The sequence below is a fragment of the Bidens hawaiensis genome, unplaced genomic scaffold (assembly GCF_021521415.1).
Source record: "Bidens hawaiensis isolate Kalapana, Puna unplaced genomic scaffold, B.hawaiensis_p1.1 tig00032067_1, whole genome shotgun sequence".
Lineage (NCBI taxonomy): Eukaryota > Viridiplantae > Streptophyta > Magnoliopsida > Asterales > Asteraceae > Bidens > Bidens hawaiensis.
The window spans coordinates 11,443-38,439 of record NW_027495433.1 but is presented as its reverse complement, the minus strand read 5'-3'; the positions used below and the strand labels follow the sequence as shown (position 1 = coordinate 38,439).

Below are 26,997 nucleotides of genomic sequence, written 5' to 3'. Positions count from 1 at the left end.
AGTTCAAATCTAGTTAAACAGTGTCATAGTTCATCTATAATAGCCTAAAATCCACATAGCGGTTACTGCTGGTAGCAACAAATACTTATAAACACAAAATTTATCTCCCAAAAATCAACAACCAAAGCAATTCTTCTGAAACCATACAAACACCAGTTCTCTGTAGCAATAAACAGTTGCTAGTCGAGCGATGGTGCGAAAACTAGCGAAAAATCAGGATTAATCAGAATTAACAGGGATTATTCGGGATTAATTGGCGCCTAATCAGGATTTTTACAACCATATCTCCTATTCAAATTATTATGCAAAATAAAATTCTAATCTATCAAATATCAAAAGCAAGTAAACACGCATTGGGTGGATACTAACAATGAAAGATTTGAGCTAGACCTTGCAAGCGAGGCTCTCCGAACGCCGTTCTAAAAAAAAGTAAACACGCATATATATCCATAAAAATTACCATAAAAAGCACGTAAATAAAATATAAATTCATAAAAACTACCAATTCTCCTATCAGCGTGTTGTAGCAATTGCTAGTTGCTATGCAAGGGGGGGGATGGGCACTAGCGGTTAATCAGATTAACTAGCCAAGATTTTTACAATCATATCTCCAAGTTTACTTATTATGCAATATAAAATTCTAATCTATCAAATATCAAAAACAAATAAACAAGAATAAAACCATATAAAACTTAATGCAGTTCAAACAATTAATCCTTCAAAACTCATTCAAGTTCTCAAAACAAAACTCAAAACAATCCAAAACTATCATAACAATAATAATAACGGAAATAACAACCTCATCTCTTCGAAACCGGAGCTTGGAAAAAAACCACCGGTTCTTCCCGGTCTTAAACCGCTCCTCAAACCGAGCCTTGGTCTCCTTACACGCGGTAACCTTCTTATCACGTGACTGCAACGCGTCAACCGTCACAACGTCCTTCAGATCCACGTCAAGCGTGTACCTAGTCGGCATGATGTGGTTGTAGTTCACGAGCTTGATGAATGCCTTCACGCGCGACTTTTTGGCTGTCTTCTTCGCTGAGTCCTTGCGGATTACTTTCTTCGGGTGTTTGGAGATTCCGGCGACCAGGCAGTGGCCGTACGGACGGCCGCGAGTGCCGTCGTCGAATTGCTTGACGATGACGGTTTCCGGCCGGCGAAACGGCCGCCGAGAACGACTACGGCTTTGTTTGGTTTGAGAAACTTCACCATTTTTGTTTACAGCCGCCCGTGGTGACAAGGAATTAGGGTTTCGGGAAATGGCTGAGGGTTTGGTTTTATAATGAAGTATTAGGTTTTCCTACAGAGTTTTAATATTGCAGATGACTCCCTTGGATTTTATAAGTTGTTCAAATATAGATTCTTGTCTTTTTTTTTTCAAACGACGACTTCCTTTTTTGTGTTTACGCTATCGCAGTTGCCCTACTCTGGCCAGACTATGTTGTCTTAACAAGGTCACACTGGCTTTGGAGTTTGGCTAAGGCGTTCCCTCAAAAAGCCATACTGTATGTTGCCATTTAACAGTCGTTGTGCCGCCACAAGAGCAAAACTCTAGCGTAACACACGGTGGATTAAAACTCAGGTGGGTCTCGGGATCCAAACTTACAAATTCGCAAGGCCTAGCAGATCATTCATTGTCAATATCCACCTAAAGTGACACAAGTGGGGATTGAACTCAGGTTCTCATTAAAGTACCTAGGTCTTCCTACCACTGTCCACAAGTGAGGGATTGATTGATATTTGATATATGTTCTCTTCTCAACCATTTAATGAGCAACATAAATATAAAAGTCAGTTACACACCAACACTTGTAATTTTGTTATGGTAATTTTGTATTATGAATTTGCAATTTAATTTTGATGATTGCCAACTTTGGCTGGTCTTTTTATATGGATGTTTAGTTTATTTTGAACGTTAAATGACATTATGTATTGCGGAATGCCAACTGCAACCATCTTTTTTTTCTTTTTAATGATGTATTAACTTTGCGGTAAGCTATTAGGCCTACCAATCAATCACCAATACCCAAGTTTGAACCCTGAAACAGAATTTCAGTCGCCCATTATTAGTTTTGACGCTTCATAGATTGGAACCAAGGGCTTCCCCGGGAAGAAGTCCCTAAGGAAATATCCCCGAACCATCAAACTAGAGGCTGAGGCCTGATGACACCAGCACCTATCTAATCATCAAAGTTATGGGGCTCCTAGACAAGACCAATGATATCTGCCAATTAATCTTATGCTTTATGGCCTATTAAACTAGTTATTTGTCCTTGATTCCTTGGGATACTAGAGAGCCGAGTTGACCTCAAACTTGACCCGACCTGGCCCGAAAGCTTGAAATCAACTTGATTCATACACCATCAAATAGGCTATCTTGGTAGTGTACCATATGTTGTAATTTAGCAAGTACTAAGGCAAAACGGTGTATATGGAAGCATCAAAAATGGTATATTCAACATTACTACTGTGATGTACAAGAGTAACGTACGTCTTTAAAGTCCCACAAACAGAAAAATACAGAATAGGCTACATTTCAACCGTTACAAAAAGAATTACACCAACCAAACACAGCCGCCCAACCATATAACCACACGAAAACCAATCATCACAAACATTCCATCTATCTCCTACATCTCTGTGTTTTCCGTCCCGTTTACAACATCTTTACATTAAAGGAAGGTAGGCCCCGCCATGCCCTTTCCTCAACACAAGTGGCCCACCATTATCAGGAACCCGATCCAACGCCTTCACGCAGCCCGCAATGACATCAGCAAAGCCCGTTGCAATTGTCGCTAACTGCAACCTCAACCGCAAATCCCTCGTCCTTCTTAACAAACACCTAAACGACCGTTCCAAATACTTGGCCCATTCAGCCGGTAACCCTCCACCAGTCAACCAAACCGAAAACTGAGACTGGTCCCCACGTGCCACCACCTCAGCGCGGTAGAACCGCGCGATTTCAGCCAGCATAGTCGGGTGGAGAGGTAGGACTGCCACAAACTCGGCCACAAACTGCTCGGTTAGCTCGGGTTTCAACATTTGGTTCCAAAGCACCAGGGCCCATTCACCTGGCTGGTTGAGACCATATGCTTCAGCAACAATTAGGGCTTCTTGAAACCGTGATTGTTCAACAAGGGCCCGTCGGGCATTCGTGGCGGATAAACTGAGCCATTGGAAATCGGGCATACGGATTTGAAGGGAAACAAGAGACGCGCTCGCACACGCAGCACGTGTTTTGTTACCAGCATCGATTGAAGAATGAACTTCAGCAGCTTCTATGAAGTATCTCATAGCTTCTAGAAGGTCTTCGGTATGATCCTTGTTGTAAGAAAGGAACCACATGTGATATGATTGTTCAGCACGTGACTCCAGAAGTGAAGCTGTTTCATGCTTCATATCAAAATGGTTATACACCATGGCAAATGCATCAAGGTCATTTGGGTTGAATTGTTTTAGTGATGTAAGAACCGCCATGCGAAATCCTCTAACAGCCTGTGCAGTGCCCGTGTGAGTGTCGGTGACGGCTGAGTATTTTTGAAGCAGCAGTTCCAACTGCCCATTTTCGATAAGAATCCCGAGTATGAAATTAAGGGCGTGGAAGTTTCCGACACCGGTTATTAAACGAGCTAAACAAGGGGAATCGCCTTCGGAAACGTACGCCTCTACTCGGGTTGCTGCTAGGGCCACGAGAACATCAACACCATCCAGGCAAGCGGATGATTTGTAGAAGTGGTGTGAGAGAATAAGAAGCTCAACCTGAAAAGGAATGTATATGTTTTTTCTTTAAATAGATTAATCAATTATACAAGGACTTTTATGTTTGTTATAAGATGATAATGGTACCTCACACGCATGTGGGATTTCCTGTCCGGTAATTACTAAACGCATCAATGCATGACCGATTTCTGATTCTGATGGACAGAGCTCAGCCCACTTTAGAAAATCTGAAAATCTCCATAATAAAGGAGCAGGGCCTTCTTCCTTCTGAGAATCAATATATCCACCACGATGTGCTGCTAATAAGCCCTGAAATTAATAACAAGACATCACGGGCCAGTCTCATCAATGAAAACCCCTTACATTATATTATTTTAAAGGCATCATTGTAATAAAATAGTTTTAAAATATACTTGATAATTTATTAGTTATAAGTCAATAGAAGACCAAAAAGTGCTTGTAGGTCAGCCCGATAAGCCCAAGCAGTTTTGATCAGTAAAATAGAGCCATTAGGACCTGTTACCTGCCCTGCCATTTTGCAACCTCTGACGCGGGTGTCAATCATGTTGGATTGACGGGTTCAATAGTCCAAACCAAATGGGCCATATTTTTATTCGTGTCAGAAACATCAACCGTAACCCACATAAACTTAAAATGTATAACCCGAACACGACTTTTTAAACCGATGTATCTAAATGTGTCAAATGGGTTGGCGCATTGTGGGTTAATGTGTTGGCAGGTTGGATCGTTCAACCCGAGCACGACCCATTTTCTTTTGTCTCAAAAACATCAAACCTAGCCCGCACACACTTAAAAGGTATAACTCAAACACGACCCATTTATCAAAATTTCTCAAACGGGTTGATGAGTAGTAATTAAGTTGTAAATGTGTTAATAAGGTTTGTGAGTTGTAACAAAAATGGGTTAAATGGGTTAGTGGGTCGACCAGTCGACCTGTTTGTTAAACAGGTCTCAAGTCTCAACAGACCCGTTTTTTGAACAGGCTAGATATGCCAACCCAGGACCTGCCGCCTCTACCTGTATCAGGTTACAAACTAGTATTGACAAATCTAAGACTGAATAATAGAAGACTAATATAAGAAATGCGCAAGTAACTGCACCTTTAAAAAGGATTCTGCAAGAATCTGAGCAATATTAGCGGCTGGCATGGAATGAGTTTGAATTAGAAGATGTGCTTCCTCAAATGAATCTTGAGCTTTGAGAGATAGCAATTGTAGCAGTTCAATTGGCTGTTTATCAAATGCCTCTGAAAATGTAAGACCCAATACATTTGCAGCTTTTACAACAGATATTAATCTGTTACACAGTCCACGCCCTCTACCATCGATGAAAAAGGTCATTAAACCCTCCAATACCTAAAAATTCACAAAATTATATGTAAATATTAGTGCCAAGGTCAATCACATATTTGTGTGTGTCCATCATGTAGGCCTGTAAACGAACTGAACGAACACGAACCGAGCACGTTCATGTTTGTTCCATTAATTAACCGAGCAAATGACGAACACAAACAATCAAACAAACAAATTTTCTTTCTCGTGTTCGTTTGTGTTCATTCATTAACAGTAATATAAACAAATTGTTTAAGAATGTAAACAGACATAATAGAACGTATACCGATTAAAAATAAATGAGAACATCAATCTGCTGGTCCTCAAAAGCTAATAAAACTAGACTAAATTGTCCTGGGTGATTAGTGATACTCTAATTTCATAAAACTAGACTAAGTTGTAATGTATCTAAAAATTTTTAATGCATACATACACGAACGAACATGAATGAACTTATATAAATGAATGTTCACGAACATATATGAATGAACAAGGCGTGTTCGTGTTTGCTAGTTTAACTAAATGAACAAAAAATGTTTTGAGCCCGTTCGCTTATTAAGTAAACAAACATAAATGAGCTTCCCACCTAGCGGTTCACGAACTGTTCACCGAACGTTTGGTTCGTTTACAAGCCTAATCCCATGTTGTCACCTACTACCCTAAACTGTATCCACTAAGAGCATTCTTATCCTACCCCATATCTTCAAATAAAAAATTACACTAAAACTTACTACATTTTCTCTCTCCATTTCAATTAAATAATATTTTTTATACATTTTATCATTACCTTTTCTCTTTCCTTCACTCACAACCACTCTCAAAATATATTAAAAAATTATAGGGGATGAACAGTAACTTTTCAAATATACAGAAAAATCACTACTTTTTCTAAAATATAAAAACTCTTCACTCACAACACTCTGAATCACTCTCTAAATTATAAAAACATCCCTCACACAAAATGAGGGGTTGGATGAGAATGCTCTAACGTAAACATTTTCATGTAGCTTCAGTATATCTGATTAATAGTTCAAGTTTAAAACATTATATCATCGGTTATGAGATACAGTTGAAAATTAATACCTGCAATGGATCAACAAAATGATGGTCAATTGGCAGGTTGTGGAACCGAATCACTGAACGCACTTCATCATCTAACACGGAAATGGCTACTTTACTGCAAGGAGTTGAAATGGCAGCAAGCTTCAAAGCTGCATCCACAAGAGTGAATTCAGATGGAACATGAGATGGAGACAGCTTATGCTGGAGCTGTCTCGCAGCAGATATTTGCCCAAACTCCAACAGAGAAAGAACAGCCCTCTCCAGCTCAGCAGATCCAATGCTTTCTTCCCACCTTGAAAAAGATAAATTCATACGAGAGCTTTCTTCTGTTGACTTTGAGTCAACTTCCAGATTATTAGCAACAGAAATATCTTCAGATTCAAAAGGCTTTCTTGATGTCACTATGGCTTTAGCTATGCGTTTTGATTTTGTGGTATTTGATGTCGTTGCGTCTATGACATGTGGTTTTCTGTGATGCTCGTTCTTTGTTCTCATTGTGTTAATATGAGTGTCCATTTTTGTTATAATACTTGCAGTATGGTCAACAATACTTGATCCCTTTCCATATCCGGCTTCTCTACTGGTATTGTTTAGGGTTAGCTCCCCTTCGTTTTTAACCTGAGCTTCTGATTCTACTGCCAGAAGCCATACTCTAGTTTCAAGTTCCCTCAGAAGATGCAACGGGTACACTCTATAAGTAGTTTACAAAAAAGATTAAAAAAGTTAAAAACAAACAAGATGTTAAGAACTTGTGAAATGAGTGTACATACGGAGCAGATTGAGTTATCATCCCACTTAACCACTGGAGAGATAGAAGCAACATTTCATGGAGTTCCTTTGGTGGAAGATCTTTGTCCACAGCTTCTGCATGTTTCAGGAAGAATAATCCAGCCTACAACCCAAACGACATAACCTTTATTAGACTACAAAAATAAGAAAACTAATATGTGCTAAACGGGTCTCTCTATGGTTTAAGTTCTACCGTTTACGATCATTCATATGCTCGAACGTTCTTTTATGTTTATTTATGTTTGCTAGTTTATGCTTGTTCATGTCAGTTCGTTTGTATATTCATTTAACTTTCTTAAACTCATTACTATTAGTTTAGTTTTATGAAGTTAAAATATCACTCATTACAATGTATGTTAGTTTTATCAATTTTTTAGGTCCAATAGATAGATGTTCACATTTACTTTTAATTGGTGTTTGCCAAGTTATGTCCGTTTATATTCATTTATCTATGTTAAGAAATGTCCGTTCGTTTACGTTTGTGAGCCATCTGTTAACGAATAACACGAACAAAAAAACCCCGTTCGTGTTTGACCATTTGTTTCGTTAAAGTTAAACCCGTTCGTTTAATGTTCGTTTTTGATCGTTGAACAAAATTTAAATGAACGAACATAAACATGTCTCGTTCGTGTTCTTTCGGTTCTTTCGGTTCATTTACACTGGACAGAGATACCTGTAATGGAGGAAACGCATATCTGACAAAAAGCATCTGGCAGTGGCCCCACAAAGCAACTCTCTCTTCAGGGACATCCCAAAGAAACTCTTTCCACTCAGCCACCATTGATTCAGCCTATAAAATGGAGATTTAGTTTAAGATAGCATTATATTCGTCATCGTCATCGTCATCGTACTCAGTATATCCCACCAATAGCAAAGCTATGGTAGGGTCTGAGGAGGGTAAGATGTAGGCAGCCTTACCTCTACCCCATAGGGATAGAGAGGCTGCTTCCGGTGAGACCCCCGGCTCGATAGTAGTTTTGCATCAAGCCTTGGACATAAGGCACATAGCACTCAATCATCGGGACACCAGCTGATCGGTGCATGTACCCTTATCTTTCAGCTATCAACGCCACTACATGATGCCTGATTAACCGTCCGTCACTTTTAACGTTATTTTCACGAGATTAGTAAAATAACGTCAAAATTAGTGCAATTTCACTTTTGCCCACCCGAGGGTTCACACATATATACATCATATGTGCACACCGCAAGCAGGGCTATACATATAAAATAAAACTAACAGTAAAAATACCTGTGTTTCAGTCACATGATGTACAGCTGACTTCCAAGGTCCACCACTAGTCTCCAACTGTTTGGCCCAATTGCGAGCCTGTTCCCAGTACCCATTTGTTTCCAATGCGGTTAAAAGTGAAGCATCATCCAAAGATTCATTTCCTAGATGTAAAACATCATCTTTGCGTAACAAAGGCTCTGCTAAACTGATTTTGTAATACAGTCTGCGGTAGTGTGACATGGCAGATCCACCATCACCAAAATCAGTGGCGGATAATAGTTGCAATAAGCATCTTTTTTCATAAGGTGATGGACATGTCATCAGCATTGCATCAGAAGCTTTTTCTGCAACTGAAACCAGTGAACTCCCAATTGGCCCATCTTTCACTGAAGTTGTTTGTATGTTGATATGTTCTTCCTTGATTCTATCAGAAAACGATCCTAGATGAGCAGAAGCTTCTGATAAACGCATCTGAGAGAAGGCCTGCAAACCACATTGTTTTTTTAATTAGAAGAATTAGAGTGAGAAAAAAGGTGCACAGCAAGCAATTCATGAGTAATAACTACAATCAAAGTGATAACTTACTGTAGATGTGGCAATTTTGACCCATTTACTTGCGAATGGGTTCGGGATATGTTCTTATCTCTAATGAATTAAAGGGTAGACGTAAAAAAAATAAAAGATAAAGGGCTAGACGGCTAATAAATGCCCAACGTGTACGTTCGTCACATAAAACCTTCTAAATCACGTCACTAAAAAATAAGATATCTTTTAAAACTGGTAAATCGCTTTGCCGCAGAAAAGCACACATTTGTAACCAAAAGATCCAAACTGACTTTGTCATGGAAAACTAACTGTATTGATTATGGTGGTAAAACACTGGTTCGGTATCCGTGCAAGAATACCGAATGATACAGAAACTGGCTTGTATCGAAAAGAAAACCATAAAACTAAACACCGGTACCAAAATGTTGTTTGGTTGGTACCGTAATGGCAATTAGTTTACGATACGAAAAATACTTTATTTTGAATACAACTCCGTTTTGACACACTAACTGTTGATAAAAATCAATCATTTTGGACAAAAGGCGTGCTTGTTCAACCCATATGGCCTGCCCATCTTTTCACCTCTTAACATTAAAGTTAAAGATTTAAAACTTACCTGAAGAGCACGGATGAAAGGCAATAGTGAACATGATGGAAGAAACATTTCAAAAGCTCTCAGCAAAGGAAGAAATAGACGTTGCTCACAAAGGACAGCAACCATTTTAGACAAAGAATCAAACACTTTATCAGATTCTGTTGAAACTTTATTCTCATCAGTGCTCTCTTTACTTTCTCCTCCAAGAATAATTCCTTGATCAATGAATATGCTAGTGTTACTGGAAGCATTAGATGCATCAGACCCCTTTGAAGTTAATGCATCAACGGGCCCAGACTCCATTAGCCGCCTTCGTTTAGGGTTCCTGCGGTTGTAATGAAGTGTTTGGGCTCTAGCAGCCACTGGCAATAAATTGTTAGCATCCACAGCTGCTGCAACATTACTAGATATTTGAGAGGCAATATCGTTCACTTTGATGGATGTTATCTCCCTGTGAAAGAAAATAAAACAATATACATTTATCTTATATGAACTCTATATAAAATTCTATAATAGGTGGCTAACCTTGCTGCTGTTATCTCAAGCCAAACCGTTAGGCAGCATAATGGAGATACGTCTGGAAAGCATGCAGCAACCATTGCTAAAACTGACCAGCATAAATCCTTGGCTTTTAACAAAATGGTCTCTCCAGGATTTTTCTGTTTTTCACAATCAGCAATTATACCAAAGAGTTCAACAGGGATGTAATTGTTGTCCTCCAAAAACGAAGATTCATTCTTTTTATTTGTGGTGCTGAAGTTTGAGGAAGGGGAGTTTTTCCTTGATTGCATTCCTTTGAGAACTGTTGTAATATGAACCTTTAGACAAGGATCACTGAACTCCTTAGAAGCCTATAATACAACATATATGGTTAAAGGATTGACAACATGGTTCATTTATGTAGCATATAATAACAATAACAAACCACAATAGTCATAGTAATAGAAACACACTAACAAATAACAACAGGTTGTAGAGAGGTGGCAATTTCGACCCATTTACCTATGATCAGGTCGATTTGGTTAATGTTTTAACTCTAACTAGGCTTGTAAACGAACCAAACGAACATGAAAGGAGCATGTTAGTCTTCATTCGTTTACCTTTATTTGAACACGCAATCGAAAATGAACAATTAAACGTACAGGATTTTCTTTTCCATGTTCGTTCGTTCGTTAACAGTATAAGCGAACAAACATAACTGAGCATAGATAATAGATTAACGAACATAACTTAGCTAAAACCAATTAAAAGTAATGTGAAGAACAATGTTTTGGGCCTAAAAAGTTATTAAAACTTGACCAAGTTGTAATGGGTCTAAAAATTTTAAATGAATATATATGTTAGTTAGTGTATGTTGGGTTTTAGCCCATATGTAATTAGATAGTCAGACAAAGCCCATGGGCCTATGATTGGATGTAATTAAGGTTCGCTTCTTGTATATATAGGTGTGCTCACCATTGTAATACTTACTCAGTCAATAAACATCCTACCTTTTACATGGTATCAGAGCTACGGCTCTCGACCCAAACCCTAGCCGCCACCAGATCAGAATCCAGATCTGAAAACGAAGTCTGTCTCGCTGCCCAAAACCCTAGCTGCCGCCACCTCCTGCTCAGTCACAAAATCCTTTTTCGACACATCCCCTACCATCACCGCCACCACCATCGTCACAGGCAAGCCCCGATTTACATTACCTGAAAAGCCGCCGCCGAACCACCGCCGCACGCGCCACCACAGCTCCGCCACTGCCACCCACGCGCCGGCGATTGACGGTGCGTGACCACTGTTCCGGCCACTGGAATTTTTCCAGGTTTCTTTTTTTCCACCTCCGGACCTCCCTGTGTTGTTAGTTTTTCGATTCGGGCACTTTTATCTTTCTGTCCCAGTTCGTGTGCTCGTTCTCGCTCGGTGTTCGAACTTTCAGATTCAATGGCCAACAACAAGACTCCTGAAAGTCAGATTGCTCCAGGAATCATCAACTACTCTGCTGTCCTACGCCTTCCCGTCAAGCTTGACTCCAAAAATTGGGGTTCGTGGAGTCTCTTTGTCCAAAAAGGTCTTACTAGTGTGGACAAAGACGACCATCTCACTAAGCTACCCCCCTGAGAGTGGCGTATTGATGACAGTGGAATACAAATGGCACTATGGATGCCATGGACCACAAATTCTAACTATTGCCCAAAACTTTTCCACTGTGAAGAAGATGTGGGATCACCTTTCTTCTTCCTTTTCAGCTCAAGAGTCTCTATCTCATGCATATTCTGTGGTCCAGGCCTATGGCAGGGCTGAACAAGGTGATTCTATGTTCACCAATTACTTTACATGATTTTCTAAACTCCGGGATGAGCTTCGTGCTGCATATCCACCCACTACTGATTTGAAGGTCCAGGAGGAGCAAAACACCAACATGGATGTCATGACCTTCATTGCTGGTTTATCACCCAAGTATTCGAGCACTCGACCTTTACTGTTGAGTAACCCTTCAGCTACATCCTCTGTTGAATCAACTTATCACCTGTTATCGGAGATGTATGGTCATGATGCAACTCCTGCTAACACATCAGCTATGTATACCTCTACTGGTAAAGGTGTTGGTCGAGGCTCTCATACGACCCACAAAAAGGGTATTAGACGAGGTAATGGTCTTGTCTGTCACTATTGCAAGAAAACTGGTCACACTAAATGGGATTGCCCAAATCGTCCGCCAGGAAGCCAGCCACCTTCTCGTCCCAAAGCTCGCTTGGCCACCACCGGTGAGGCTTCAGATCCGGTCGCTACCCCGGCCTACACATTTAGTGAAAGGACTATTGTCGACTCCAGCATCTTCTAAACAATCACACCCGCCCTCACTCCACGCGCCAATACGGCTAATTCAGGTACATTCCCTAGTCTCACTTCATCTTGGGTTATTGATTCAGGTGCTACTCATCACATGATTGGGAACCCCGATATCCTTTCCACCCTACACAAAGTTTCCCACCAGCCAGTTCGACTTGCTGATGGGTCTTCTTGCCCGGTTCTTGGCATTGGATCCGTTATCAATTCGTCAAACCTAAACCTCTCTTCTATTTTGTTTGTTCCTAAATTTTCCGATAGCCTTTGTTCCGTGAGACGACTTACTAAACAAAATAATTGCTCTGCTAAGTTTTATCCCACTCATTGTATCTTTCAGGAGCTGGGTACAAACCGGCTGATTGGCACAGGTTTTGAATCAGGAGGCCTCTACCGCTTAACCTTCCTGTCGCGTCCTATAGCAAACACTTGCGATTCAAAAGTCAAAGAGGACCACTGCCGGTTAGGTCATCCCTCTACAGCGGTTCTGAGGCAAATGAGACCAGATTTACCACTTTCGTCTTTTTAATTTTCATTGTGAGTCGTGTCAACTTGGTAAACACACCAGGCGTCCCTATCCCCCTAGAGTGTCTAATCGAGTCAGTTGTTTTGAACTTTTGCATTCTGCTGTATGGGTCCATGCCCTACTAAATCTACATTGGGTTTTGAATATTTTGTTACCTTTATTGATGATTATTCCCGTGCTACTTGGGTTTATTTATTGAAATCTCGTAGTGAGGTGTTTTCCACCTTTCGTGAATTTAATGCTTATGTTAAAAACCAGTTTAACACATCAATTAAAACTCTACGATCTGATAATGCAAAAGAATATTTTTCCACCGAATTCACCTCATACTTAAACACCAATGGCATTGTTCATGAATCCTCGTGTGTGTGCGTATACATCCCAACAAAATGGTGTCTCTGAAAGCAAGAATCGTCACCTATTGGATGTTGCTCGCACAATCATGTTCCAATCTCATGTTCCACATCGCTTCTGGGGGGACGCCGTTCTCACTGCTACATATCTGATAAACCGCATGCCCACACCCGTTCTTCATGGTAAAACACCATTTTCTATCCTTATACAGGCACTCCATTTCCTCTCGCACCTAAAGTCTTTGGTTGTTTGGCCTATGTTCATGATCATCATCCGAAGGTCACTAAACTTGACCCCCGAGCTATTCGTTGTGTTTTTCTTGGTTACTCACGAGTTCAAAAGGGGTATCGGTGCTATAGCCCTTCCCTTCACCGATACTTTACTAGTGCCGATGTCACCTTTCATGAGTCATGTCCCTACTTTCTCGAGCCTACCACTTCTGTTTCTGACCCTTTCCCCAACCTTGATCTACCCACCTCTACCTTCATCCCCACCATTCCCATGCCCAGTGTACCAAATTCCCCAGTCTTAACTGCTTCTGATCCTGCTCCCACGGGTCCACCGACAAAACCCCCACCCCTACTCTTCACATATAGTCGTCAACGTCATAATCACTTGTCACAACCTCCTGATTCCCAACCGGACCATGATATGTCCTCAGCTCCACCTCCCGCTTCTGAGACCAACCTCTCACCACCCACTCCCGAACTCACTCCTACCTCCACTACACCATACGATCCTCCAGGTGCCCCCTTTCCCGATATACCTATCGCCTTTCACAAAGAACCTCGACGTTGCACCCGTTACCCGATTCAGGATTATGTTGCCTACTCCCACCTGTCTCCTGAATCTCATGCTACACCACTACCCTTGATTCCTACCCGATTCCCAGAAATGTGATGACAGCTCTTGCTCATCCGGGATGGAGGCAGGCTATGGAGGAGGAAATTGGGGCTCTTAGATCCAATCATACATGGGATCTTGAAACACTTCCTGTAGGGAAACAAGTTGTTGGTTGTCGTTGGGTATTCACAATCAAACTGCACCCGGATGGCTCTTTACATCGCTTAAAGGCGCGATTGGTCGCCAAAGGTTATTCTCAGGCATATGGCATTGATTATGATGAAACCTTCTCGCCAGTTGCTAAAATGCCATCTGTCCGTATTTGCATTGCTCTTGCTGCCATTAATCATTGGCCGCTCCACCAGCTTGATGTCAAGAAAGCCTTCCTTAATGGTGTTCTTGAGGAGGTGTATATGGAGTAGCCACCAGGGTTCATTGTTGAGGAGGAGGCATCGAAAGTTTGCAGACTACGTCGTTCCCTCTATGGTCTTAAGCAGTCTCCCAGGTCATGGTTTGGTCGATTCTCGAGTGTTATGGGACAGTTCGGGATGACTCATAGTGCATACGATCATTCTGTTTTCTTTAGACATCAAAAAGGGAAAAGAATTATTGTAGTTGTTTATGTGTATGACATCATAATCACAGGCGATGATGACACCGGGATCACTGAACTCAAACAGTTCCTTCAGACTCAGTTTCAGGTTAGCGACTTAGGTCGGCTGAGGTACTTCCTTGGCAAAGAGGTATCTCGCTCTCCACAAGGAATACTTCTCTCTCAACGGAAGTATGTTCTTAATATGTTGACTGAATGTGGCTTGCTGGGTTGCAAGCCAGTTGATACCCCAATGCTTCCTACAAAGAAGCTCCTCCCAAAAGAAGGGGATACAATGAAGGATCCTGAGCGATACAGACGGTTGGTTGGTAAACTTAATTATTTAACTTTCACGCGACCGGATATTTCTTTCTCTGTCAGTGTTCTGAGCCAATACATGGATGAACCATACACCAGTCACTGGGATGCTGCTCTTCGTGTCTTTTAAGATATCTCAAGGCCACACCAGGTCGCATCCTATATTCTGATCAGGGTCATTGTCGAGTAGGAGCTTTCACGGAAGGAGATGGTCGGATATCAGGTTTCTTAGACGCAGACTGGGCAGGTTGTCCAGTTTCACGACGATCTACTACCGGGTATTGTGTGTTTGTCGGAGGAAATCTTGTATCATGGAAAAGTAAGAAACAACACACGGTATCTAGATCGAGCGCTGAATCGGAGTATAGAGCCATGGCAGATGTAACATCGGAGATGACATGGATTCGTCGTCTTCTCATAGAACTTGGATTTGTTTCTAAAGACTTGATGCGGCTATACTGTGATAATCAATCAGCCATTTATATAGCCAAGAATCAAGTTTTTCATGAAAGGACAAACACATTGAGGTTGACTGCCATCTTATCAGAGACCGGGTAGTAGGCACACAAACAGATCCTCCATCCATTCAACCGATTCATATTAAGACAAACTTTCAGCTTGCAGATATTCTCACTAAGCCTCTCCGGAAACCTCAAATAGATTTTATTTGTAACAAGTTGGGCATGATTAACATATATGCTCCAACTTGAGGAGGAGTGTTAGTTTATATTGGGTTTCAGCCCATATGTAATTAGATAGTTAGACAAAGCCCATGGGCCTATGATTGGATGTAATTAGGGTTTGCTTCTTGTATATATAGGTGTGCTCACCATTGTAATACTTACTCAGTCAATAAACATCCTACCTTTCACAATATAAAAAGAGGTGAACTAAGAAACACAAAAGAACATTAACAAACGAACATAAACAAATTTAAATGAACAAACGTAAATGGACCTTCAAGAACACAAATGAACGAGCGAGACATGTGTTCATGTTTGCCCGCCTAATAAAATGAAAACAATTTTTTCTTCATGATCGTTCGTTTATTAAATACGCGAACTTCCCACCAAACAGTTCACTAACTGTTCGCCGTACGTTCAGTCGTTTACAGGCCTAGTTCTAACAGGTCAATCAAGTTCAAAGTTGGCAAAACTGTAATAAAGATGCCAAAAAACCTCCAAAATCATTTCATTTAGAAAGTTAGATTATCACTGCAGTGAGAGAAAGTGCGTCCATTTAACCTGTCCCCCAACCACCCCCCCCCCCCCCAACAAAAAAAACACTTGTGGAGCAACTACAGTTTAAAAAAATTGCTAAAAAGGTAATGCGACAAAAGAGAAATGAACAAGATGCCTACCACTTGGATCACCGTGTCAAAAGGATGTCCTTCAACCTGAGCCTCCGACAGAAATCCAACCTGAAAACAATAATGTCAGTTTATATATTCTGGTACATAGGTTAGATAACAATTTTAAACCATGTTAACAAAGATAATAATGTACCCAGTCATTGTCCTTAGCTAAAACCGCCAAATACTTGGTACTCAAGGGTATCTGATGCATTTTACAAAACTCTGTTACCAAACTCCAATGCTGACTTGCAGCTTTCTGTTGTGCCCTCAAATCTGCCCCGTCACCATTTCCACTCATCAACCAAGATCCGCATGTTTCTCCACTAACCAATGATGGGAGACTTGCCTTTTCCAGATTCTGAAGAACAAGCACAAGTGCTCGATTGGCTTGTTTACCATTAGTGCTACTATGTTTATCTTTTTCCCTCATAACACCAGTGTTGTAGTTTTTTAAATAGTATTCGGCCAACGCTCGAGCCAATGAACCAGTAATATCACCTTCAAGAAATGCAGAGCCCTTAAATGAAGTTTGCACAGAGTTATCTGTGTGATCAATAGATTTAAAGAAAGAAGATATTCGCCTCAGAGCAGCTATATCCACTTGAAGCATACTAGGAGATAATCCACACAGCTCTAGAAGAAAAGCGCATGAAGCCACTAACACTGAATCCTCAAAATGCATGACTGCAAGTGGCATGACCTGCATGCAAATCACCACCAGAAGATTATGTAAGTAATTAAGTGACAATAACCAACAATGGACCTGTTATACAGATAACAAGAGCAGTGAATCTCACAGATGAAAGAAGAGATTCTTCGTCTGGTGTTATTGGAGAAAGCAGAGTATGAACATCGGATTGAATATTTGATTGACCATTTACTGATGTGTCTGAATGCATTCTGCGTGCTTCATATTCCAATTTTAGCTTTTTAACTCTTAAGGATAGAAGATGCATAAAAGCTGCCAAGGCACGTCCACGATGCAAGTGATGCTCAAGCCCGAGTCTAGATCCCTGAAACCAATTATTAAAAAGTGTGAACGTAAGAAACTGATTCTCAAGTGTCGAGTGACAAGGCAGGTCATAACTGAGATTCACATAGCAATATCACTGACCTCTAATGAAGGACCATATAATTCTTCAACATGTCTTTGGATGGCAGCTTCCCAAGATAATGTGGTGATCTTAACTTGCTCATTACCATTACCAACATAATCAACATCCCCAATGAGAAAAGATTCCTCCACTGGCATCCCTGGAACGGATTGCCAACCCAGAGGACCCTGCAGTGAATGCAAGAAAACAAACTATTATCATCTATTGTCAAAACTGAAGATGTCAGTGTGATGTAATGTGAATTATGAGCAAAAAAGTAACGTCTCTGGAAACTTTGCAAAAAAATGCAATTTTTGTTTATTTTCGGATGAAAGGAGTAATAACAATTGGTAAAACCTGCACATAAAGTTGAACCAGTCTCCGAACAGCCTTAGAGAACCATCCCGGGAGCATTTGTTCAAGTGAAGTATCAAGTCCAGCAGAGTAAAAGATATTGTCACGCCAGTTCAAATAGTCCGATAAATAAGAATTTCCAAAGACTGTATTTACAAATAATTGGAGTCAGAAACATTACACAAATAATAAATAGAGAAGCAAACAAAACAAATAAATACAGAAACACTTGCCTTTTGATCTGGAACTAAAATAATTGCAAGTTGGATCTTGCCCAAAACATGCTGCAACTAACGTGCGCCATAGTGTAGGAAACCGTTGTACAGCTGGCCTAAGGTTTTCTAATGTGCACTGAGCTGAGGAGCTTCGGTTCCTATCTACACTACCTGTGCTCAAGCAATCTTGAATTGGAACAGGTGCATACATTAATGTGGCTATAGCTGCCATTTCACCTGCTCCTTCAGCAATGTCATCAACCGTATGAATTATATCATCGATTTCAACCGCACCAAGGGTATTTCCGGGAGATAAATTGTGCAATGCAATTGCACGAGCATTTGAGAATGATGCCTCATATTCGCTCCCTTTGACTCTTGATAAAAGTAACCATTTTGCCCATTGACAATCTCCCTGTGCAGACAGGAATCACAATGCATAAACATAATAGTGAGCACAGGCCTGTAAACAAACCGAACGTTCAGTGAACTGTTCGTGAAATGTTCGGTGGGAAATTCGTTTATGTTGTTTCTTTATTAAAACAAACGAACATGAACAAAAACTTTATCAATTAGTTAAACAAACAAACAAACATGAGCAAATGTCCCATTCATTCATTTATGTTCGTTAGTTTACGTTTGTTCAAGTCCGTTAGTCTACAAATTTGTGTAGTTTAAATAACTTTTTAGGCCCAACAAATTGTTGTTCACATTTACTTTTGATTGGTTGTAGCTCGGTTATGTTTGTTCATTTATGCTCATTTGTTTACGTACATGAACAAACATAAACGAGCACGAACATGTTCACTTTCTTAACGAACGAACACGAACATGAAAACCTTATTCATTTAATTGTCCGTCTCCGATCATTTGTTCGATTAAAAAGGAACGAACACGGGCATGCCCGTTCGTGTTCATTCAATATGTTTATAAGTGTAACTGAGAATAGAATAGAAATAAAAACTGGAAAGGACATAAAATGTTAACTTACAGCAGCTTCAAGCAAGGGAGAAAGATGTTCACGGCCTATAGCCAACTTATGGTGATCAAGGTAAAGATCAAGTAGGAATGGCAAGTTAAGTTGAATACAATGCTGCAGAAAAAGCTTGTGCAGACCCAGGAAAGAAGCATTGCTGATGTCATTATCAACATTTACTAAATACAGATCAGTTGATTCGTTTGTTGACTCCTCAGGAAGAGATATATCACTGGAATTGGTAACAAAGCCTGACCGTGCTAGAAGACATACTAATTCCTCAGTACCCTCCCAGAATTCTTTGAGGAATATGAATTTCTTAGCGAGTTGAGATTCCACAAGTGATTTCAACCACGCGGAGGATGTATTAATGGATGGGAATCTTAGTATTTTGATATCCGGGACATCCATGTACACTGCATCCAAATCTTGTATAGAATATATGTAGTTTCCATAATCGCCAAATTCACTTTTGGTTCCAACAGATGTACTTAGTAAACCATCCAAACTGATTCTAAGATTTCCATGTGATGATGAAAATGATGGAATTGTATCTATGAGTCTGGAAGCTTCCTCCCAGTTACTGTGGGATATGTAGTACTCAAATTGTGATTCCCATGACACATTAAGATCCATAAGAGAAAGTCTGTCTAGCACTATCTGCAAATAAGAAACATATAAACAATTTTAGTTGCATTAATAAATATGCATTATTGGGTCAGTTTATAACATCAGAAAGAATTATGCTTGCAAGCTAGATATAAACTTACACGATCAATAATTCTCTGATCCCAAGTATCAGACCAGACGGCTGCTGCAGCCCAGTAAGAATCATGGGTGTCATCATCATCAGCGATAACAGAAACATCTGGATATTTGCTGGCATGTCTCCATAAACCTAACACAACTCCATCAACTTCACCACACTCAATTGCAAGTTTATTAGATAGTGAATTCAGCAAAGAAAGCTTGATTTCTTCTGGTGAATTAACATCACAAACTGCCATCAACTCCTTTTGCCTGGCACGGAATGTTCCAGAAAAACTACTGCAAGGGTACACACTCTTCCACAAAAGCAATCAAGTATCAGGATCAGAATGAGGCAACTACATAACTGGATAAAAGAAAACATAAAGATGGCAAACACCTCAATAAATGATATCCCTTCAAGTATCTTTGACTCATATGGTCCAAGATATCCATGAACCTTCATCACTTCAGTTATTTGCTTTCTGAGAGATCTCCTTACAGTGCCAAAAACCAGCTGTCTCAGACAACTTTCCAGATCCTCTCCTAGCTTTTGAAGTGTAGTTACACCAGCTTCAGTTTCACCCTTTTGAGCATAACAGGTAATGAACACATTAGAGATAAAAAGCATTTAAAAAGAATTACTTACATTTAAAATAGGGTATAACAAGCACCTTAAGAAACAGATCATAAGCAATAGCCCTTCCAATATCACGAACTTTCTCAAAGGTGTCATTAAGCTCTTGGTTAGCATCTCTTCCTTCTTGATTATGAAGATGCAATTTAAGAACCGCTAATGGAAGACGACCAGACAGTAAGGCATCTTTCACAACATCTTTTTGGTCCAAATGATCTGCATCCCAACGTCTAATCATCTCTTTAGGATTTTCAAATAAAACGCCTCTCCTTCTGAGGAAACTTGTCTCTATTTGAGAAATAGATGCTCCACCTAAACTCTCCAAATCTGAATATGATCTAGAGTCAAGTGATTCCATGCCTTTCAAAGCATGTCTTTCCTGCTCATTTGTTGTTTCCATTGATGAGACGTTTGGATCATCTTGTGATAATTCTAAATCCACAAATTTCAACGGCTTTAAGCCATCCCCCTGTGACACCACCCATATGATTTCATAACTCAAGTATTAAAAATAATAATACTAACGATAAGAAGAACAAATTACAGTTTCGTCCTTTACGCATTCAGCAAAAATCAACTTTTCGTCCTTAAACTAAGGAAATAACAGAAATCGTCCTTTCCACTAATTGGCATTAGTTTTCTGTTATATAGTCTTTTTAACGCATTTATTCAACAAAAGAGTTCCAGAATAAAATAAAATTTTTAATAATTCTGATTAAAAATAAACATGCGTCATGCACGCACACAAAAAGATAGGGTTGTATCTCAACTCTCTCCTAGCCATATTTGTTTTTGGTAGAAGCTGTGGGGGTGGCGGCCTTAAGAGACAGTAGAGATACAACCCTAATTTATTATTATTATTTGTTGTGTGTGTGTGTGTGTAAGTTAATTTACTTTGGATTTTTATTTGTTGGGTAAATGAGCTATAAAGACCATATTACTCACATGTGCAAGGCACATGACTAGACGTCTAGACTTAACAGAAAAGCCTAAAGCCCATTAGTGGAAATGACGTAAACTGTGACAATATACAAGCATAATGGACGACTTTTATTATTTCCATAGTTTTAAGGATGGAAAGAGAAATTTGCTATATATCTAGAGTAAGGAAATGTAATTTGTTATAATAATAATAATAATAATAATAATAATAATAATAATAATAATAATAATAATAGAACATACCAATCGTGTAACGGATTTTTTAAATTTGGTAGCAAGACGACATTGCATGTTTCTTATAATCTCCAGCAAGCGAGCCATTTCCTGAAGCCTTCTTGAATTTTCAGTTTCATTATGCTCTTTATCTGCTAAAAGCAACGGAAGAGAAGAATCTTTCATTCCTGAATTACTTGTAGGCATAACCCCATTTTGAATATGCTGCAATGATCCATAGCTACGTATCATTTTGGTAGAAAAACGAGTGCCCAAAGACAGAAGCCTGATCACAAATGTAAACAGCGTAAGACAAGAAGATAACAGAAGAATATTATATGACACTACAACCTACTTATAACAAAATGGACATCAACATAAACAATATATTAATCACAATTAAAAGAATCATGCCTTGATGCAGCAGATACATCATTATCATTTCCACCTTTGTTCAACATTAAATAAACAGCAGCAAAGACCAATCTTATAACGCCTTCTTCTGCTAAACTCACACCAGCAAGCATCTCTAATGAACTGATTATCCATGAAAAACACAAGACAATTACATTTTTATACCTTTATGCATCTTGTAAATTAACAATTAAGTATTTTCTATTGTACTATATTATTTTTTTCAATATTGGCCTGTTAGTTAAAGACTCGGAGAAAAATGTTATACTGATGAAATAAAAGGCCCCAACTATGTGTAACTTTATAGTAGGTACTGCCATTTATAGAAGATTAGAATTTGAAATTATTAGTTCCTCATTGGTACTAAAATGTATTATACTTTGTAAATGCTTGACTGCTTGAGTCAATCAAATGAACCAAAGAGAAAGTAACAACAAAAAGTTGCAAAGAGTTATAAACAAAAAGTTACAAATCTTACATCTCGATTTCTTGAAAGTTCAAGTAATCCAGTGCCAGTTGCAAGCGACGTAACCGAGAAACCTTCAAGTCCCACCCTGACAGATATAGATATGAATCTTATGTTAAAGTGATATGTTCTATTTGGATGTCCTAGAAATTATATTTATGTATCGCATCTACAACATAAGCTAAACATACGGCTAAATAATCTTAAACTGGAGCATTGAAGATTTCTGAATCAGGTAGAGAATGAGTCTTAAACTTGGGTCAACGATTATCAGGGTACTCAACTGATGCTTAGATTAATAATCCGATTAACAAGGTAATGTCAACTAAGCCCACGCATAATTCTGTTTTATATACAACTTACGGTCAACGTTAAACTGGGTCAACAATTATCAGGTTTGATTTTTCTTCTCCCGGGCCATGGAGAAAGTCAAGGTAACATGAAGTTTCTATGATTACTTGATTATTCAAGCAACATGAGAGGATTGTTCTGGTACTATATGTTGACAGGAGCATTATTATAATAAACGATTCACAGAATTGCAGCATTGGGACTCTTCATTAAGAAAAAAATGAATGTAGATGTGTGAAAGAAAAGCCAAATAAAAAAAACACTTGATACAAAATTACTACAGAGGCAAATACTTAGAGTGTGTGTGTATAGATAACACATAAGCATTCAAATAACTCACTTACAGTGAAGCGCCTAAAGATTTATAGGCACTTCTATTAATAATGAAAGTTAGAATAAATAAACAAATATTAAATAAAAAGCTTACCATTTTCTAAGCATAAATGATCTGCCTCTTCACGACTTTCATATAAATGAACTCTATCTAAAACCTCCAATTTCCAAGTTGGCCAGGGCTGTTTCAACCCTTTTACTTCAATGAGATTTACACTTTGATCCGTTAAACTACAATTAACCTGGCGGAATCCAATGGCTTCAACAGGAACACAACCAGAAGCTACAGAAACAGAAGGGAGAACTACTGAAAGAGAATCGTCTGTGACCAAATAAAAACATCCATGAAACATGCAACCAACCGCATCACCGATAGTAACTTCCCGACCTCCATTTGAGCCTTTATCATCATTACTATCTGAGTTTAAATGCAAGTTGAAATGGATAATTTGGAAAATGCTATTATTATTTCTACAAAGCCGGGTGATTCCAAATGGAGAAAGACATATAACATCATCTTTGCTATATTTATCTGGTGGAAGAAATATACTTCTCAAAGCACTGTGGGTGGTTTTATGTCCTATCTGTGAAGCAGCAGAGAAACCAGTAATAACCGACACTTTACTTTCCATTTTATCCTTAGATGTATTTGGAGAAAGATAATCATATAGCCTTTGGTGGCTGATGTCAGCTCCACCAACCTCCCAACCAACCAATGTCCTGTACTTTAACTGTTGAAATTGTGGCAGTGATTTTTCAACTGTGTTATTTATGTCTGAAAGAAGATCACTGACACAAGTTACATAAACTATACCATAGTCATCAACTGCAGCCAACAATGAGGCACGTGAAGCAACAAGAAGTTTCCTAAACACACTTTTACCAACAAAATCATTGTTTTGATTAGATAGCTTTTTCAATCCATATATCACTAAAAGATTAACACATCCCATGTATTCACCAGTTACATCACCAAAAAAATGTATCTGGCCAGTAGAATTAAGGCATATAAGATATTTATCTAAAAACTTGAAGTCTGTCCATTGATCTACAGGAACCATATATACATCCTCATCAAGATTCACTGAGCAGACCCATTGTATGCCCCAGCTAACTATCTTACCAACAAGTACATGTTTTCTCTTCTTTCTTTCAGATTCATCATTAACCCATGTTAAAACAAACCCAATTAGGTCATGTGAATTATTAACAAACACTCCACAACATTTGTACGAAATGTTCATTTCATCCCCCTCAGAATCTAAATCACTATTTTTGTTTAATATGAACCTCAGAAGTGTAGAATCGTTTTCAAAAATGTTGAAGGAAACAACTTTACTGGAGGATGGGAACTGTGACTTGTCTGGAAATCTGCTATATAGTTTGCCTTCAGATTTGACTGTTTTGACCTTAGTAAGAAAAGTTTTCAACCACCTTTTTGGTTCAGCAATCTCTAACAGATCATCTCCAGACCCCAAAAAAGTGTCTACAATTACATCTCTTGAGGTAGATGGACCCCACTCCACCCATATCCCTTCTCCATTCTGGCCATCTGGCATAGGTTCGATGGACTCATAGCATTGACTCAGTTGACAAAATGCATGGACAGTCAACCCATGGTCTCCAACCACAAATAAAAGTTCTCTAAATGAAGTTCCGTCATGCTCACTATTTGAATCCTCACATACACCCCAAGCAAGAGAATTTATATCAGAAAGCATAGGGTAGGTATTAGATCTTACAATATCTGCTTGGGGAGCATATGTTACTGGATCGGAATTGATTTGATCATCCAACCTTACATCTGCAGATAAAAGAGAACTGTGCATTTTCAGATCAACAAAAACCAGATTTGAACGTATAACATGAGCAATTAAGATTGGATGTTGACCTTTTACTATAGGAAGAAGTAGCCCTTCATGGTGATATGAGAGTAACAATATAAGTTCTCTGGTTGGGGAAAGGAAAGCTTCGAGAAACTGTTTCAGGTTCACTTGTAAACAAGAAGGTTCCCATTTTTGCAATTGCACAATAGCGGGGCCCTCTTCACCAAAGCTAGAAGTCATGTCGCTACTACTAAAGAAGCAAAAGAGAAACAAATAAAAATAAAGAAGATGTAGACCGGCTATGATATTTTCTTATACCTCTGAAATTCAACAAAGACAGAGCTTTAAGGTAAAGGTGGCCTCAGGAAAGCTACCAAGCTTCTCCTATTGAAATTTAGCAATATCATATAAGTCTAAAGAATTTCATTTTCAAATGTTCAGTTACAGCATATCTATCCTTAAGAACTGTCTACAGGTGCTAATTACTCTAGGAAATATCTAACTCCAGCTTCAGATAGAAAGATTTGTTGAGGCTTAATTTATTTTCCATTTTTAATGAGACAAAGTGAGATAGTCAAATAGCATACAGACAGCTGACACCCAACCTAATTATTAAGGCTTAACGATTGTAGCGTCAAACTCTCAATCTAAGAGAAGATGAAGATTAATGATCCACTTATGAAACAATAAGACCACATCAGTGATCAAACATTCAAACTGAAGGTCATACGTTGGATCCTACTGTGGTTTTTTGGTAACTCCTAGGGGGTCCCTTAACAAACCAGCGGCCAACATGAAAGAGGTAAATCAAGTAAACTTTAAATAAAGGACACGGGGCCATGATTTGGGCCCTGCCTCCCTGGGCCACCACTTTATGCTTCATGTCACTGAATCCTACTGTGTTACGTTTGTTTCTCCTGGTTTGCTACTTCTATGGGCAAAAGGATAAGGACATTAATATTTGGATTTAAATTTGCAACTATCCGGTAAGGACATTAACTTAATTAAAAGGCGTAACTGATATGTGCTGGTTATTAGGTTTTATCTCTTAAATACATCGCATTGGATATCGAAAATAAAAACCGATACAAGTATTATTTTCATGATAATATGATACGTTGTGTAAAACTAATAAACTGAACAACGAGAAACATATGACACATTTTAAGATAACTTGGTATAGATATGAGGTCATGGGCCTCTGAATATCCTTTTACACTAGCATTGCCTAAAAATCACGCATGAAACGCAAGAAACATGCAGAACAAAAGTAGATATATGAGGTTATATGAGGTTTACTTCTACTGTAAGGATAGTATCATTTATTTATTACCTCCTTCACATAAATTCCACACAAGCTATGCAATAAACTACTCTCGTAAATTGAAAAAACACAACATCCAATTTCTGAGACGCAGAGTTGCTAACACCGAAAAAAAATCAAATCTAACTTCACACTGATTTATGAAACAGTTAATAATTATTTGCATAATTTCAATATCTTCAATGTGCTAGCATGCCAAATTAGGTAACATAGAAACCAACACTAGGCTAAACAATAACAAATAGTCATAGACGCACTAAATTCAACATCAAGCTTAAATAAATCCAAAAAACACACCACCAGTTTCTGAAACAGCACGAGTCACTAAAGGTCCGTCAAACAGATAAATTAAAAATTATCTATAGAAAGAACCACACACTACATGTAAATCTGCTTAATACGAAACCTAATATCAATATGTAATCCGGAAAGTCCTAGGTTTACCAAACTGTCTTGAAACATAGCTTTATTTACGGTTAGATGTATTAGACAGGTACGTTACACTAACTTCTGACACAGTTAATCAATTATATGCATAAGTTCAATTTCTCCAATGTGCTAGCAAGCCAGATTAGGTAACATAGAAACCAACACTAGAATAAACAATAACAAACAGTCATAGATGCACTAAATTCAACATCAAGTATAAATTACAAATAAATCCAAAAGGTAAAGAGTCAGTGAAGGTCAAACAGGCTAATTAACATTTTCTATGCAGATAACTGTATACTACACATAGCTTAAATCTGCTTAACAATAAACCTAAATTCAACATCAACACCTAATCCAGAAACCCTAGGTCAAGCAAATTATATCAAATTACAGCTCTAATTGCGATTATACAGATTATACAAATTACAAATCTAGTTTCAAACTGAGAATCGAAATCGAACGTATAAAATTCATCATAATTTTGCAAAAATTAAACAGATACCTGCCGTTCGTTGGCGGATGACGTCACGAATTAGCAAAATTAAGCTTATCG

General features: G+C 38.8%; 1 protein-coding gene and 1 pseudogene across 1 annotated transcript; both read right to left on the bottom strand.

The window, feature by feature from the left end:
* Positions 1 to 718: 718 nt before the first annotated feature.
* On the bottom strand, positions 719 to 1,216 carry LOC143582938 (large ribosomal subunit protein eL27-like; annotated as a pseudogene).
* A 1,298-nt stretch (positions 1,217 to 2,514) lies between these two features.
* Positions 2,515 to 26,997, bottom strand: LOC143582932 (uncharacterized). Its single transcript, XM_077065391.1, has 25 exons — positions 26,947 to 26,997; positions 24,754 to 24,938; positions 22,957 to 24,666; positions 22,191 to 22,266; positions 21,713 to 21,835; positions 21,341 to 21,584; positions 20,181 to 20,612; positions 19,907 to 20,092; positions 19,530 to 19,823; positions 18,775 to 19,419; positions 17,796 to 18,198; positions 17,572 to 17,714; positions 17,235 to 17,402; positions 16,918 to 17,133; positions 16,272 to 16,820; positions 16,127 to 16,186; positions 9,827 to 10,152; positions 9,323 to 9,752; positions 8,179 to 8,643; positions 7,600 to 7,716; positions 6,908 to 7,029; positions 6,159 to 6,828; positions 4,845 to 5,099; positions 3,850 to 4,032; positions 2,515 to 3,762 (listed from the first exon to the last, which is right to left on the bottom strand). Exons 2-25 carry the CDS (start codon positions 24,926 to 24,928, stop codon positions 2,671 to 2,673), a joined length of 9,084 nt encoding a protein of 3,027 aa, XP_076921506.1. The 5' UTR covers positions 24,929 to 24,938; positions 26,947 to 26,997; the 3' UTR covers positions 2,515 to 2,670.

Bases quoted from the DNA above. Each gene is read 5' to 3' on its own strand.
- LOC143582932 (XM_077065391.1), bottom strand. From the start codon at position 24,928: ATGACTTCTAGCTTTGGTGAAGAGGGCCCCGCTATTGTGCAATTGCAA. The intron at 5,100-6,158 runs GTATTAATTTTC...GTGAATTTTTAG, and splicing joins ATTTTGTTGATCCATTGCAG to GTATTGGAGGGTTTAATGAC. The intron at 4,033-4,844 runs GTGCAGTTACTT...TATTAATTTCAG, and splicing joins TTGCAGAATCCTTTTTAAAG to GGCTTATTAGCAGCACATCG.